At 34.2% G+C, this 16,509-nt stretch overlaps 1 protein-coding gene across 7 annotated transcripts in view; it reads right to left on the bottom strand.

The window, feature by feature from the left end:
• Nucleotides 1-16,509, bottom strand: part of PALS2 (protein associated with LIN7 2, MAGUK family member) — a 113,870-nt gene that overhangs the window by 21,940 nt on the left and 75,421 nt on the right. For 4 of the 7 annotated variants that reach the window (XM_043589100.1, XM_043589099.1, XM_043589097.1 and 1 more), the window contains exons 6-10: nt 9,811-9,852; nt 8,191-8,322; nt 6,042-6,141; nt 5,651-5,719; nt 3,743-3,904 (exon numbers count right to left, since the gene is read on the bottom strand). In XM_043589100.1, coding sequence (XP_043445035.1) covers nt 3,743-3,904; nt 5,651-5,719; nt 6,042-6,141; nt 8,191-8,322; nt 9,811-9,852 — 505 coding nt within the window. The remainder of the gene's footprint in view (nt 1-3,742; nt 3,905-5,650; nt 5,720-6,041; nt 6,142-8,190; nt 8,323-9,810; nt 9,853-16,509) is intronic. The other 3 variants (XM_043589103.1, XM_043589102.1, XM_043589098.1) reach the window with 1 other exon arrangement.

The raw sequence follows: 16,509 nt of genomic DNA, 5'->3' as shown, positions 1-16,509 counted from the left end.
CTCATATTATTGTCTCAATAAACAAAGAATAAACATTTGGTAAAATCCAGTACTTTCTCATGATAAAAAAAAAAAAATCAATAAACTAGGAATAGAAGAGAATTTCTCCAACCTGAAGAAGGTTATCTACAAAAAACCCAGAGCTAACATCATACTGAGTGATGAAAGAGGTATCCCTCTAAGATCATGAATAAAATAAGGATGTCCATTTTTGCCACCTCTATTCCATACTGCACTGGAGATTCTAATCAGGGCAATTAGACAAGAAAAAAAAATAACTGACAGCCAGTTTAGAGTAATAAGGAACACTATATTTGCAGATGACATAATCTTGTGTATAGAAAATCCCGAGAAATTTGCAAAAAAATAATTATAATAAATGAATTCAGCAAGGTTGAGGGATACAAAACTAATGCACAAAAATCAGCTGCAATTCTATACACTTGTAATAAACAATTTGAAAAGGAAATTAGGAAAATGGCTTTTATTATAGAGTCAAAAAGATTAATATACTTAGGAATAATCTGACAAAAGCAGCATAAGACTTGTACACTGAAAATTACTGATATTATTGAAAGAAATTAAAGAAGAATAAACTAAAGTGTTTACAGAGCTATCCCCAGAACGCTGAAGACATTGAGGACTTTGAAGCAAGAAGCTAAAAATTTGAGTTGGGGGTATAATTGTGCATTTGGAGCAGGTCAATCCATATCCTCTCCCTCTTTATCTTGTGAAAGAACACTCTCAGCAGAGGGATATCTGAAAACTCTTCCCTGGAGAAATCTAACAGCTCCCTCCAAAAATATCTTATGCCCACTTTTTGACTCCCCAAACAAAACAGTTGTCTCCTTGCCCATCTCATAAATAAAGCTCAGCCATTTGCCAAGACTTGCTAAGTATATAGAGCTTCCAATCAGTTTTAACACTTACTTTTAAGTATGGATGTACATCCAAGGATCAGTACCTAAAAGAAAAAATCCTCTAGCATAAAAGGGAAAACACACACAAACATAACACAAGCAGAAAAAGTAACCTGGAGGAAAGCAGAGATAATTTAGCCTATAGAAAAAAAAAAAAACAACCTAAAAAAAGAATACACTATTTACTATTCTTAGAGATACACAAGATATACAAACAGACAATGCTGTGGAAAAAACAACCACCAAGAAATAGAAAATCCTAAAATGAAAAATATGATTACTTGTGATAAAACACTGAGGGAACAGAACAAAGAACTCACGGTAATCTTTTAAAGAGTAGAATAAAAAGATAAAGGGATAGACAACATGATATAAAAGAGATTGAGAAGATGAATCCAGGATGTTCAACATTCAACTAACAGAAATTCTAGAAAACATAAACAGAGAAAATATGGAGAAATCATCCAAGAAATAATAATTTCCCAGAATTGAGGGACATGAGTCTCTAGTCTGAAGAACCCACTAATCACCAGCACAATGAATAAAAAAAGATGCACACAGGGGCGCCTGTGGCTCAGTCGGTTGAGCGTCCGACTTGGGCTCAGGTCATGATCTTGCGGTTCATGAGTTTGAGCTTGGCATCGGGCTCTGTGCTGACAGCTCAGAGCCTGGAGCCTGCTTCGGATTCTGTGTCTCCCTCTCTCTCTGACCCTCCCCTGCTCAACTCTCTCTCTCTCCCTCAAAATAAGTAAACATTTAAAAAAAATTATAAAAAAAAAAAGATGCACACAAAGGCACAGCATTATTAAATTTCAAAATACTGAAAAACAACAGAATGAAACAAACAAAAGACCCTGAATATCTGTGAAAGAAGAATCAGGTCATGTATGAAAGAACAAGAATTATGATGGCACTGGACTTAATAGAACTGGATTCAAGAGTAATGTCTTTTGAGTTTTATAATCTAAAATTTCTATTCTCAGCTAAACAATAGAGGGCAGAAAATATATATCTTCAAATACAAAGAGAAATTATACCTCATACACATTTCTTGTGAAGTAACAAGAGGATGTGTTCCAGCAAAACAAGGTTGCTGTCAACCCAGGACAGCAACAAAGGGAAGCTCTCCTGTGTTAACAGTGGGGCAGCGGAATGGAGAGTCCTCATTGAAGCAGGAAGACCTATGGTCCTGAGACAGGAAGCTCCAGGAAAATAAACATGACCTACTGGATGAATCTTTGGTTTAAAACAAATTTATACACATACATGCAAAAAAAAAATCAAGGTAAAGACAGGAAGGAAAAAGGAATTCCAGCAACTGTTAGATGGAAGGAGAGAAAATCTGTTCAAGAAAGTAAAATGCAATGAACTGAAACTAGACCTATTTTTATATTGGGAAAAGTCAGCAAGTCAACAGATAAGGCCTACACTGGATAATGCAAGATATTACAGAATGGTGACATTATTAAGAAATGTGGAAGACTAACCAAATAAATAGCAACAAACATGAAAAGCAACTGTTTCCGGTAAGTAGGTTAAAGGTGGAATACAGCAAGACTGGAAGTTAATTTATCTATTACGTATCTTTAAGAACTACTTGATTAAAATACTGTACATGTATTAACTTGACAAAAATGAAAAATAAAACACTTTAAAATACTTAAAATACTTTGGTCACAGCGAAGTTTTTATTTTCTTAACTATTTAACCAGTATTTGTCTGAATTTAGTGATATAAAGTGCTTACAATGCAATCCAAAGCCTTACCCCAAAGGGATTACAAATAGTACACGATTACTCCCCCAACCAATCCCTAAAAGTTTTAGCATTAAGATCACTCACTGAAAATTAAACCTCAAAACATACTAGATGCAAGCAGAGAAACTAGAAAATTCATCGACAAGAGATGGAGTGACATTAGGCTAAGAATTAGCTCAGAACAGCTTAATGGCATGAATATACCTAAAGAAATACTGTTAATCAAAAGGGGGCTTGGTCAGCAAAAGCAGCACAGAAAGGGGAGTTATAGAAGGTGAGGCTGGCTTGTCTCCTGTGTTGTTCAGGGGAAAGAGCGTGTAAATTCCCACATGTAAAGGCCCACACATATCCAAAATAAAGACAAATGTATACTAGTTCTTATAATAAGACTATGATATCATCTAACTCCTTAATGTGATTCCATTCTTATCAAGCATACTTCTGACATTATTTAACTTCCCATATAAATATGCAAATAGGGGAAAAAATGCAAAGATGATAAAATGAATGTTTGGCTCATTTAATGGTTATACTTCTATCAGTATTTTCATTTTATATGTCAACCTTTATAATCTTAATTAATGCTGCCTGCTCTGAAGATTCTCACTGTTGATGTGCTGTCAAAAAATCAGGTTTACGACCTTGAAGGACAGAGCTACAAGAGAAAACATATAAAATTCACAAAGGAATTGCCACACTGGAAGTGTCTGAGGATCCAGCAGATTTCCCTCTTTTCTTTACGCTAATGTGGGTAAAAAACACAACTTTTCAGATAGACATCAGTGGTACAAGAAAATACAAAGTGAATGCTGATTTTGCCACAACTCCTAGTACTTGCATTTAACTGACATCTCTGGACTCAGGAGCTTGGAGACACAAGGGCTGCAAGGCAGCAAGCCAACATGGCTACAGCATTATTTCAAGACCTCTGTAGAGTCATCGAGTTTTCCAGTATCTTCTATTTGCTTTCATATGAAAAATTATTTAGAAATAAAAAAAATAATAATCTGGCCCACCTACTCTTTGATGCCAATTAAACAGCAAAGAAAAGGGAGAAAAACTTACATGGCACTGTAGTTCCAAATCTAGTGGGATTCAACACTATGAACCTGTTTTTCAAGCTTCTTCGTCCCACACCTTGAGCGCCTATCAATACTAAAGTCTTTCTCTGGAAGGGAGGCATTTTGGCTACTTCCTCATATATCTGGATTTCATGACGATCAAATTCTAAATGTAAAAGGAAATGGAAAATCATCATATTCACTTACCTTTTAGATGGATGAAAAACGTCTGCAATTCTGTTCAATAAGGGCTTCGTTGTCCCGACAAGTAAATATCACTTGAACTGTACTTAGTATAGATTTCTTTTTTATAAATTTGGTAAAGTACAATAAATTATTTTTGATCTTGATTTAAACATCTGTTTTCAACCATTTGCCCTTAAAAATTTGGCTAAGGAAGCTAGAAAAATGCCATGTTTTATCTTCACCATATATTCTATCCATTAAAACGTTTCTTATCAATTTGTTATAGAAATAATTCTTTTAATATATACAATCAAACTGCAAATTATCTTTTATAACTTGTTCAGCCAAAAAGTGTATATCAGATATAAAGGACAGAAGTATAACTAGTGTGACTGCTTAAATAAGCCCCATAGAATGAGTATGGCCTTCCAAAAATATCAAAGAACAAATATCATGTGCTGACTTAGCAAATACCAGTTGGATTAACAAAATGCAGACAAACATATTGATAATTAAACATTAAGATTCTGAATTTATGTAAAAAATGAAATTTTGGATCCAAACTATTTTCAGTCAAAATATACTCCAAAATTAAATCTTAGTCAACGAGAAAATTGCAAGTTTTCTATTTTGCAAGAAAGCTTTAAGGACACACATTTAATGAGTAATAAAGCCAAAGTGGATTTAAACTAGTATATTACCTGTCATTAGTATTATAACTCTCAATCTGTAGTGATAACACTTCTTCCTTAGGTTATTATCTTAACAGCAACTCTTTATTTGCACAATTTCTCCACCGATTAAACCAATATTGAGAGATTCTCTTTTCCCCTTTTATTATTATTATTATTATTATTATTCCCTTTAGAGTGTGCTATTTAGTTTAGTACCAGAAGAGAAGCAGCTCTGATGTCTAGCAAGTACTTTAAAAAATTATCAATTTCTTTCAGAAAGCCTTTTCATTCAAAGAGCTGCATTTCACTCCTATCTGCCTCTATAACTGAAAAGAATAACTATGGTAACTGTGATATTCACGTTTAAGTCTAAAAGATTTAAGAGAGAATCCTACTATATCAGACTAAGATTTGTTTGGTCTACTACTATTTTCCCAAAAGTATCATGGACAATGCGATGACAGAATAGAGTTGCCCTGAATCATAACTCTTTTAATATCCTCATAAAGGCATTTCTTTAGAAATGACACATAGGGGCGCCTGGGTGGCTCAGTTAAGCATCCGACTTTGGCTCAGGTCATGATCTCACTGTTTGTGGTTCGAGCTCCACATCCAGCTCTGTGCTGACAGCTCGGGAGCCTGGAGCCTGCTTCAGATTCTATGTCTTCCTCTCTTTCTCTGCCCCACCCTCCCCCACTGTCAAAAATAAACATTAAAAAAAAATTTAAAAAAAAGATAAAAAATGACACATAAATCAGTATCAAAGTTCTTTGAAGAAAGTTTTAATAAGATTGTTCCTTCACTAATATGATCATAAATCCTAACCAATTCATTTTATTGTAAATTATAGAATAAAACGCACTGGTGACATATTGAGATTTAAATAATGTCTCCCTATTATATTGGGCCATGTGTTCAAGTGACAGCCCCTTAAAATTGGGTATTCATCTGAATTAGCTTCTTTTAAAATTATTTATTTAGAGTTTATGCCATATTAATTAATGATATAAAGCTATCTCACTCAGACTTCTCAAAAAGTATTTAAAACATACCTGCATTTCTGGTTGTGAGATACATCATCTTTTTCTTTTTTTTGCTACTTATGGTTCCACAAAAAGGTCCTGAAGGATGACAAGACAAATATAACTTAAAACAGTGTGTTGGAATAGGATAAAACTGCCCTGTGGTATTCTAGAGGTGGGAGTGTTGTGTCCTACACAGCAGAAGGGGGCAGAAGTGAGTTGAGCCACTGAATTCTGATACTATACCGGCAGGTGGCAGAAAGGGATCAAAGAGTTTACTTTTGAGGGCGTTAAAATAAAGTACAGGGGCTGGATTATTTTAGATGTATTTTAAATAAATTCATTTGCTGATTCAGAGGAAAGAGGCAAAGAAAGGTAACCACAAAGGACTACTTGTTACACATTGTGTTAAGCTCATCACCTGAATTGTCCCAGTCTCTTCTAACAAATGCCTTTCTCTTCTCTTCCAGGAACTGGCTTGGAATGAGACCAGCACTTCCTCCCTCTTTTACATGGCTAGCCTAGAATCAAATGAATGAATTGTATATTTCAGTGACCAAAATTTGAGACCATATTCTAATAAGTAGGACAATCAATAGTCAGTAACAATATATCACATTTGCTCTTAAAAGCTGACCTTGAGATTTAAATCCATGGCACTGTCAGTAAAGATATTTAAACACTTAGCACTAAGGAATCAATTGGCACCTAATCAATCTGCCATCTTGTGTTGAAATTTGGGGACCAAAATACAAAGGTACATAGGATCTTTAAATTATGTCAACTTTTTATTTATAATGCTTAGTCAAAGAATGGACAGGATAAACACTATTTTTAACAGGACATTTCATTTGCACTCTTAGTAAGGTATCACTACCAACCATAATCCCACGAGAGAGAGAGAGAGAGAGAGAGAAAGAGAAAGAGAGAGAGAGAGAGGGAGGAAGGGAGGGAGGGAGGGTGGAGAGACAAAGAGAGAGAGGGAAGGAAGACCTGAATATCTTAAATTTAAAATAGGTAAAATTACATTGTCAAGAAACTTAAGTTTTGAAATCCCCAAAAGTGCTATTTTAAAATAGCGGCTAAAGAACTGGCTGTTAGTGGCTTATCCCACAAAATTAGTGTCTTTATCTTTATAATTAGCATAGAAAAATTTGGTATCTTTTTGCAATTAACATCCTAAAAAGTAGAATTAAAGTAATACATCACCAAATGCAAGAAGGGACTGAAATAATGGTGACGGTATGAGAAGAGAGTAAAAGAGGACATTCCCCAAAAGGAGGACTCCTGCAAGAGTTCAATAAAGGAAACAACTACAGAAAGTTTTTTGATGAGAGTTCTAAAAAATTCAGTGGACACCCCTCAAGATTACAGACTCTGTTTATCTGTTTTTTGGTTCTCTCACCTCACAGTGCGCTTGCACATAATAATGTCTTAATTTAAACTTAAGGACACATTAGTAAGATTGGCCTCATTCTTATTATTCATTCCTCCTTAGAAGTCAATATAACTTTTCAGAGTTAATGTGAGTTACTACCATCTCCACTTAGAGTTTACAGGTGGGTCTTGGGTCCCTTCCTCATACACCTTGCTTTTTAATGAGACAGTTTAAGGAATTTTAAGCTTTCTGATCTGTCAGTTTCTCCAGCTCTGAATACTGTGGTTGTTAGCTGGTGTCAGCAATTACAAAAACAGACTTATTACTCCTGCTAGAGATTTCTGAAAGCTGTATTAGGGGAAAGGAAAAAGAACATGATCACACAGATCTTTAGAAAATGAAGCAGAGGTGGGGTGCCTGCATGGCTCAGTGGGTTAAATGACTGATTTTTCAGCTCAGGTCATGATCTCAGGGTTCGTGAGACTGTGAGATCGAGCCCTGTGTCAGGCTCTGTTCTGAGAGCATGGAGCCTGCTTGGGATTCTCTCTCTCTCTCATTCTCTCTGCCCCTCCCCTGTTTGCACGTACTCTCTCTCTCAAAACAAATAAACATTAAAAAGAAAAAAAGAAAAAAAGGAAATGAAGTGGGGAAAATATGGACATCCCTTTCCACATATACAGATTTCAATCCACGACCAACTAACACTGATCATAAAGCAAACCTTCATTTCACAGTAACTGAGAACAGGTGGGGAAACAGATTTAAGAGTTTAAGAAACTATGTTTTATTTGCCATGAATGTACATACAGAGAGAGGACATGAGAGAGACGCTACTATACACATAGTATAACACTTCTAGTTAAGACAAGCAAAAACAAACACTGAGAAGGGATGACCCCAATATCATATTTTACTGCAATCATTGATGTGGAAGAACCAACTGTTCTGATCCCTAAACCAATGGAATATCTCCACAGGCTAATTAATTCTGCATTTATTAACAGCTACTCGCAAATTCCCTCTCAATTTGATCTTCTGTCCACAAAATTAGCAGCCATGAAGCAGGAGCTGTTCATGTGGGAAAAATCATTGGAACAAATGCTAATACCTTCTTCCTGAATATTCAGCTATTAGCCAGATCTAAGATTGAAAATAAAAAAGCAATTGAGGAAATTATGAGAAGCATACTAACCTGCCACCAGTTTGGATCTTCTCTGTTTACAATTTGAAGAATTTCTCCTTTTGAAAACTTCAATCCTGCTTCTTTGCAGGGTATCAGGTTATCATTGTATGGATTATAATCAAAATGACATTTCACAAATACCTAAAACACATAGCACAATTTAAGATAGTATAGGTGTATCATTTGTCACTAGATTTTTGAAATCTTTTTCAAATAACTGTGATTTAATTGTAATTGACAATGCATTTAGTACTTCAACTAAGGAACTGGTTTCATTCAGATAGAAATCAATTTCTAGACATTAATACTTAGGTATCAGAAAAGAAAAAATAAACATTAGTACTACAATTAAAATTTTGTTTCTATTTTAGCTTCTAATTTTAAATCAACAGAGTTTGACAATCATTTTACTCCACCATTCTTACACTTTCCCTCAATCTTTTCACATGATTTTCTAAATAATGTTGCATAATTTTGAATACAATTAAATGCTACTTTCTGATTAATGTCCAGAAACAATATATGCAGCTGATTTAAGGCATATATTTCAGGTACATTAGGACCTTTTTTTTTTTTTTTTAGGACTGACTTTATGAAAGAGCCCTGAAACCAAAGTTAAACAATGAAAGTGAATGTTGAAGTCAGACCTGAAATACAGTTAGTAACTTAAAAAAAAAAAAAAATTAAAAAACCAGCTTTCATCACTGGTAATATATAGTTTTTAATCACACAGATTTACACTGGCCAAAACAAGGGTGGAAAATATTTTTTTTTGAAATCATCTTGCTCTAATTTAAATACTTAGCATTAAATTAATTGTAAGAAAAATACTGAAAAAGACTTGAAACTACTTCCCAATTTAAATTCATTGAAATATTCATTGAATATTTCTTTAAAATATATTTTATTAATAAAAGTATGCCAGTTACCACTATTAGTTATTATCTCCAATCACAGGAATATTTTGCTTATTCACTTGAAATTCTATTAAGCATTTTCAGTATTTGATGGCAATTTCAGAATGATTATATTCTTAAAACTTTTCATGCATATTTATAAAAATTCAAATGTTATTTACTGAAGAAATGACCTGGCATTAATCAGGTAAACCGTAACAAGCAGAAAAGCACAAAATTAGTAAAAATGGCAATGTTATCATACTTCTACAAATGTAACCAAACCAGATATTCAGGTAACACAAGCAGATACATAATATTAGTGGGGTAAAATGCAATGTGATGGATGCATATTAAAATCATTTAGAAGTAACTAAGTCTGGGTACATGTGACAAAATTTTAGTTATTTACAATTAGATGATTTTGAGAGAACGCATTCAGAACATTTTCAATAACTCTGTAAAGTCTAAATATTGTTTAACAACTCAGAAAGCCAATAATTCTTTTGATACACAATTTTAGAAATATTGAAGAAGCAAGCATACAAACAATATTAAGATTGCTAAAATGTGACAACTGGCTAAATTGACAATGGCATGCAGCTCAATGTTTTGGCAATGGAAAAAAAAAAAAAAGCCCAAAATTTTAAGTTTATTTAATCAAGGTAAATTTAGTTGGCTGATAAGACAGAAAAACTGGAGTACCAGAGAATGTCCTGGAATGACATCATACCTGACGGACGTGTGCTGGATGCCTCTCCATATTGATGCAACTCTAAAAATATATTTTTCATTGCATAAATAAAGCCAGACTTTAAACTAAATTAATTAACAAAACATAAACAAACTACTGGACCATTTTATTACCTCACTCTTCGGTAAAGTAACTACTCCCCTAATTAATTGTCCATAGGGTATAATCCCTGAAAATTATAAATGACAGAAGCAAAAAGATAGAGGCGCTTGAGATGAGGCAGAGCAAAAGGATGGGTATGAAAAGTGTAAAAATACTTGGATACTCCTTATTTCTCAAGAAAGCTACACCAAATGAATAGTAAGAGCATGCTGCCATCTAACCAGGAATTTCATTCTTATCTGGGACAACATACATTTTGTAACCATAAATTCACTTTCTGAGATAGCCCAAATTTCAAATATCTATTCCCCTATTCCCAAATTGTTCTGGAAATGTCATTATTTGTGGAACAAAACACATCACTCAGATGTAAAAAGGTTTCTAAAAGAGAACAATTCTTATTTTTTCATTTATTAAACTAATTTTAGAACATTACTTTCATGCTCAAAATCTCAGATTAACCTGGTTTTACTTTGAATTTTAAAAATCTATCTGAAAAATTAACCCAGGTTTTTATCTAAACATTTTGTAATGACCTTAAAAGTCATCAGAGATTTAACTAGATTTAGTATAATTACATTTTATTAAGTACACTGTAAAGTGTTTTACTATAGACCATACATTAATGGTTCATTCATTACTAAGTTACTAAACACAACCTACTAAAATATGTGAATCTCATATTCTTATCACTAAAGAAAAAACTGAATGACCAATAATCTAAAGTAGATGAAACAGAGAACAGGAAGTACAAATAGCTTTTAAACACAAGAGAACTGTATTTTAATAACATTTTCTTCCTGTCAGATTAGCAGAAATCCAAATACTTGATAACATTCTGTAGATAGGACTATGGTCCAACAGGCATTTTCCTAACAGGCTGATGGAAGATCTGGTTTAATCCGTTGGGAGAACAATTTGACAAAAGCTATCAGAATTACAAATGCAAAAATCCTCTGACCTAGTAATCCACCTCTGGGAATGTATTAAACAGCAATGGTGCTCAGACATATGCAAAATGACCTCCATACAAGACTATTAACTACTAAATTATTCCTAATAGCCAAAGATTAGAAGCAACCTAATTGTTTAACAACAGGTAAATGGCTAAAACTCTAGAAAGACTAAAAAGCATGGTTTCTTTTTAAAAAAAAAATTTATTTATTTTGGGGGGAGGGGAGGACAGTATGAGTAGGGGAGGGGCAGAGAGAGAAGGAGAGAGAGAATCCTAAGCGGTCTGCACTGACAATGCAGGGCTTGACCCCACGAACCATGAAATCATGACCTGAGTTGAAATCAAGAGTCTGATGCTTAACCAATGAAGTCACCCAGGTGCCCCATAATAGCATGGTTTCTTATGGGGAGTAAGGACTAGGTTGACAGTGGATTTTTTGAAAGAGAGATTTCAATTGAATACCTACATATATTTCTTAAATTTTGAAACATGGGAATGATTCACCTATTTAAAAATTAATTTCTTATTGTAATGCAAGATAAAAGAGGACTCCCACTTGTGACTAAGATGAAGGAATAAAGGCCCCTCCAGCCTGAAACAACTAAAATATCAGACAAAATTTTACAAACCACTTTTTAATACATCAGACAATGAAGTCAGCAATCCCTAAAAAATGGAAACAAGGTGAACTATTCAGATGCCCTAGCTAACTGCATAAAAAATTTCCAGGTTGCAAGTCAGGAAGGAAGAATCTAGGTGGAGCCTGGCAGTCTCCAAGTTGAGGAGATGAGCTGGGTGACCAGGGAGATCGGGTGGCTACAGTGTACAGAACCGAGTAATCAGTGAGGAAAGGGTTGCACAGAGAAAGGACTCAAGAACTGCAAAGTGCTTCCTTCAGTCTTCAGCAGAGCACTGATCTGTGCATGGGTATAAGGGAACTACTCAAATTCACGTAAAGAACCACCACAATAGGTAGCAATATCAGCAGGTCATACAGGGTCAGGAATAGTTTCTGTTCTCATCAAGGTGAGTGGAAAAGTCTCATAATTCATGAGGCATTGAGTAATCAGAAGGATTATGCCCTAGACTTAATCCTGCTCTGGCTGCACCTAAAGCTTAAAAAGCAAGATCTGAAAGGATTAAACTGCTCTTAAGTAACTTAAATACCCTAGAAGAGTTTAAGAAAAATTCTAAGATACAAAAATATTCAGCATTTAATAAGGTAAAATTTGTGATGTCTGACAGCCAATCAAAAATAACCAGGCATGCAAATAAGCAGGAAAACATAATCTAAAATGTAGAGAAAAATCAATTAAGAAAGAAAAAAGTGATCCATGAATGATAAATATAATAGAATTAGTAGAAAAGGACATTAAAACAGTTATTTTTAACTTTACATATTATATTCTTATGTTCAAGAAACTAGAGGAAGGACTGGGCATGTTGGGTAGAAACATGGCAGATATAAAGACGACTCAATTTAGATTTCTGGAGATGAAACCCAAAATATCTCAGATGAAAAAGTATACCAGAAGTGATTAACAGATTGAAGACATTGAAGAAAACAAGATTAGTAAACCTGAAGGCATAGCAATTAGAAATTAAGATTAAAAAAAAAAAAAAGGGAAGAAACAAGACTGAAATAAATGAACAGAGTATCTATCACTGAGCAAGGGGATAACTTCAAGGAGCCTAATATACGTGGAAGTGATGGCATCAAAGGGCAAGAGAAACAGGAATAGAAAAATAAGCTGAAGATAATAGTCAAAATTTTTCCAAATCTGATGAAAGAAACTGTCTCTTCAACAAATGGAACTGGAAAACTGGGTATCTGTATGCATTTCCCACTTTCATCCAGATCTTACACCATATACAAAAGCTCGTAGAGTAAATGGATCCTAGGACTAGATGTAAAGCATAAAACTATACAACTTTTAGAAAAAAATAGAGAAGAAAACCTTTATGACCTATGGTTATACAAAAATATTCTACACAGAACAATACAAGCATGATCTATAAAAGAAAACTGGACTTCATCAGAATTGAGAACTGCTACTCTTTATATTACACCATTAAGAGAATGAAAAGATAAGCCTTTTCACTGTGAGAAAATCCTTGTAAATCATAATTCAGGTAAAATACTTACATTAAAAAAAACATAAAGAACTCTCAAAACTAAATAAAAAACAACTTGGCAAAAAATGGATGAGATCTGAAAACAACCAAAACAGACATTAAAAAATAAGCACATGAAAAGATGCTCAAAATTAGGTAGTCATTAAGGAAATGCAAATTAAAATCATATTGAGATCCCACTACACACCTATTTGAGTGTCTAAAATTGTAAGGACTGACCACACCAAATGTTGGTGAAGATGTACAGTATGCTGATGAGAATGTATACGGGTGCAACCACTTTTGAAAGTAGTTTGGACACTTCTTTAAAAGTTCAACATGAAAAATAAATAAATAAAAGTTCAACATGGACCTACCATGACCTAATCCTTCAATTCCTAGGTATTCACCCAAGGAACTTACATGTAAATGTCCACAGCATCTTTTATTTATAATAGCCTCGAACTGGAAACAATTAAAGTGTTCATCAGCCAGTTAATGGATAAACTGGTATAGCCAAGCAATGGAATACCACTCATCAACAGAAAGGAATCAACTGCTACCACACATAAAAAGATTGATGAATCCCAAAAGAATTAGGTGAAAGACGACATATTTTAAAAAAACACAGCAAATAAAAGATTCATGTGCATGCTTTCATTTATATAAAAATAAGGAAAAAGTAAACTAAGCTATAGAAACAGAACGCAAAGCAGTGCTTGCCTGGAATGCAGGGGAGGAGGGAAGGATTATAAATGGATACAAAGAAACTTCTGGACATGATAGATATTAACATATGTTGTCTTGATTGTGTTAATGGTTTCACAGGTATGTATGTGTATGTGTCTACATTTATCAAACTGTACACTTTAAATATATGCTATTTATAGAAGCTTTATCTCAAAGATATTTTTTAAAAGTTTATTTATTTTGAGAGATAGATGAGAGTTGCGTGAGCAAGGAAGGGACAGAGAGAGACAGAGAGAGACAGACAGAGAGAGAGAGAGAGAGAGAGAGAGGGACACACACAGACAGACAGACAGACAAACCCAAGCAGGCTTTACGCTCAGCATGGAGTTTGACATGGGGCTTGGTCTCCCAACTGTGAGGTCATGATCTGAGCCAATATCAAGAGTCAGACACTTAACCAACAGAGCCGCCCAGGCGCACCGCAAAGATATTTTTTAAAAGGAAAGATAAAAACTGTAAAAGTATGGGGCACCTGGGTTGCTCAGTCAGGTAAGTATCTGACTCTTGGTTTCGGCTCAGGTCATGATCTCACAATTTGTGAGCTCGAGGGTTGTGTCAGGCTCTGCACTGATGGTGTGACACCTGCTTGGGATTCTCTCTTCCTCTCTCTGTCCCTCCACCCCCTAAAAAATAAACAAACATTTTTTAAAAACTGTAAAAGTACTGAAAAAATAAGATACCGCACAGGATTATGCTGGGCCTACGCAAATGACAATAATTAACTGGAGAAAATAAATGTATGAAATGGCTGGAGAAACAGCTCTACCATGACTCTTATGTTAAGCCAGAAGGTGGCTGGTAATTTGTTCGGGAGTATGTTGTCTGAACATAGAGCAAGAGTTTCTCACACACCCTCAGTCTCAACACATATTTTCAGGTCCATATGAATTTGCAATCAGAATGAGTTACAAGGTGGTGAAGGCAGCAATCATAGTTGCTATGAAGTTCACTATGACAATATCAGGATGATTAAGGATGTTATTTTTCTAAAGATTTTCCACGTACATGACCTCATCTTATTCAGTTACATGATGCCACACACATATTTTGAAACGAGCAGGGAGGCTGGAATATATGTTTGGTTACAAAAGCTTTGAGGGACAATTCACACTCCTATTTGGTAAATATCCATCTGTGGGCCACACACTTAAGCTTCCGTCAAAAAATTTATTTAAAAAAATCTATTAAACTACACTGTTCAGGTTAATTATTCTTAATTTACATCACACTTGATCCACTGGTTCACGCAAAACCTACTTTTGGTTATTTTATTTCTTTTAATAATGTGAAAAATAGCCTTAACTTATACTCAAAACAGAGGCTACAACCCTAAGTGGGGCTCCTGCTCTCATTCCATCCATTTGATCACTCTAGCTTGCCAGCTAGGGTAACCCTTATCCTGAATCTTGTGCTCATTAACACCTTGCTTTCCTTTTGTATAGTTTTATTGTACATATATAGGCGTTCCTTAAACTATGCAGCTATTTTAAACATAAAAAATAGCATCACACTATAGCATAAAATCTTTTGATATTTCCAGGCTTGTTAAGATGTTTCCAGCCGTACATATATATGAATTGCTCTAGGAATTCATTTTGATATATATGAACACTCAACTCTGATAATGCTGAACTTTCCCCTACCCAGTGTGCTTATACCAATTTACACTGCCACTAGCAGTGCAGAAGAGATACTGTAGAATCACATGTATGTTCTTGCCAACTGAATGGTATAAAATGGTATTTTACACTGTGATTTTTTAGTATCTCTTCATATGTTCACCGATACTGTGTCCTTTTACTTGATTTGTGTATGTAAATTGATAGGAACACAACTTCATATATTATCCACATTTAATAACCAGTTTCATCCACTGAATAGTCTCTCCTCACTACATCAAAGTAGTACATGTGTTACCTCTCTTTCTGAACTCTTTATTCCAGTGATCATTCTATCTGTTCCTATGCCAATAATACAATGGTACTTAATTTCTACATATGAGTAAATGCTACATTCCTGCTTTTCTGCCTCACAAGTGTCTTGGCTATTCATCTTATTAAATACCAAGAACAAGCTTATTGGAATTTGTATTGAATTTCACTGAATCTAAAAGATTTTGAGAAGAACTGCTATGTTCACAATACTGTATTCCTGCCCATGAACAGGATATATTTATTTAGGATGATATAATTCATCACAATTTGTGTGTGTGTGTGTGTGTGTGTGTGTAGGGGCCTTGAATATTTTTGTTAGATTTATTCCTAGACATAAATGTGACATTCTATGACTCTGCTGTAAACGATGTTTGTCTTAGTTACATTTCTTGATGTTTGTTGATGACATACAGAAATAGAGGTGACTTTTGCATATTAATCTTATTTTCAAATATTTTGCTAAACTCTCTTATTTCTAATAATTTATAGTCTTGGGGTGTTCTTTGCAAAAAAAAAATCATGCTACTTAAAAATACGGTTTTATTTTCTCCTTTCCAAATTTCTTGCTTCTATAATTTGCCTTTTTGTGCTTATGAAACTCTCAATAAAATATTAAATAGAAGTAGTGTTAGTGAACATCCTTCTCCTAGTTCTTACTTTTTTAACTAGGTAAAGGCTTTATTAATCATTCTTTTAAACTTCATATTCTGGCTTCTTTGGCTTAACTAACTACAAACAAATAATGGCGTATAAGCAATAACTAAAAACCAGAATTTAAAATACTATAGGTTTCTATACTTCAACATTATATATATTCATCCT

This window comes from Prionailurus bengalensis, chromosome A2 (assembly GCF_016509475.1).
Source record: "Prionailurus bengalensis isolate Pbe53 chromosome A2, Fcat_Pben_1.1_paternal_pri, whole genome shotgun sequence".
In the NCBI taxonomy this organism is placed as follows: Eukaryota; Metazoa; Chordata; class Mammalia; order Carnivora; family Felidae; genus Prionailurus; species Prionailurus bengalensis.
Note: the sequence above shows the minus strand (reverse complement) of the source record. Positions and strands in the feature narration are given on the sequence as shown.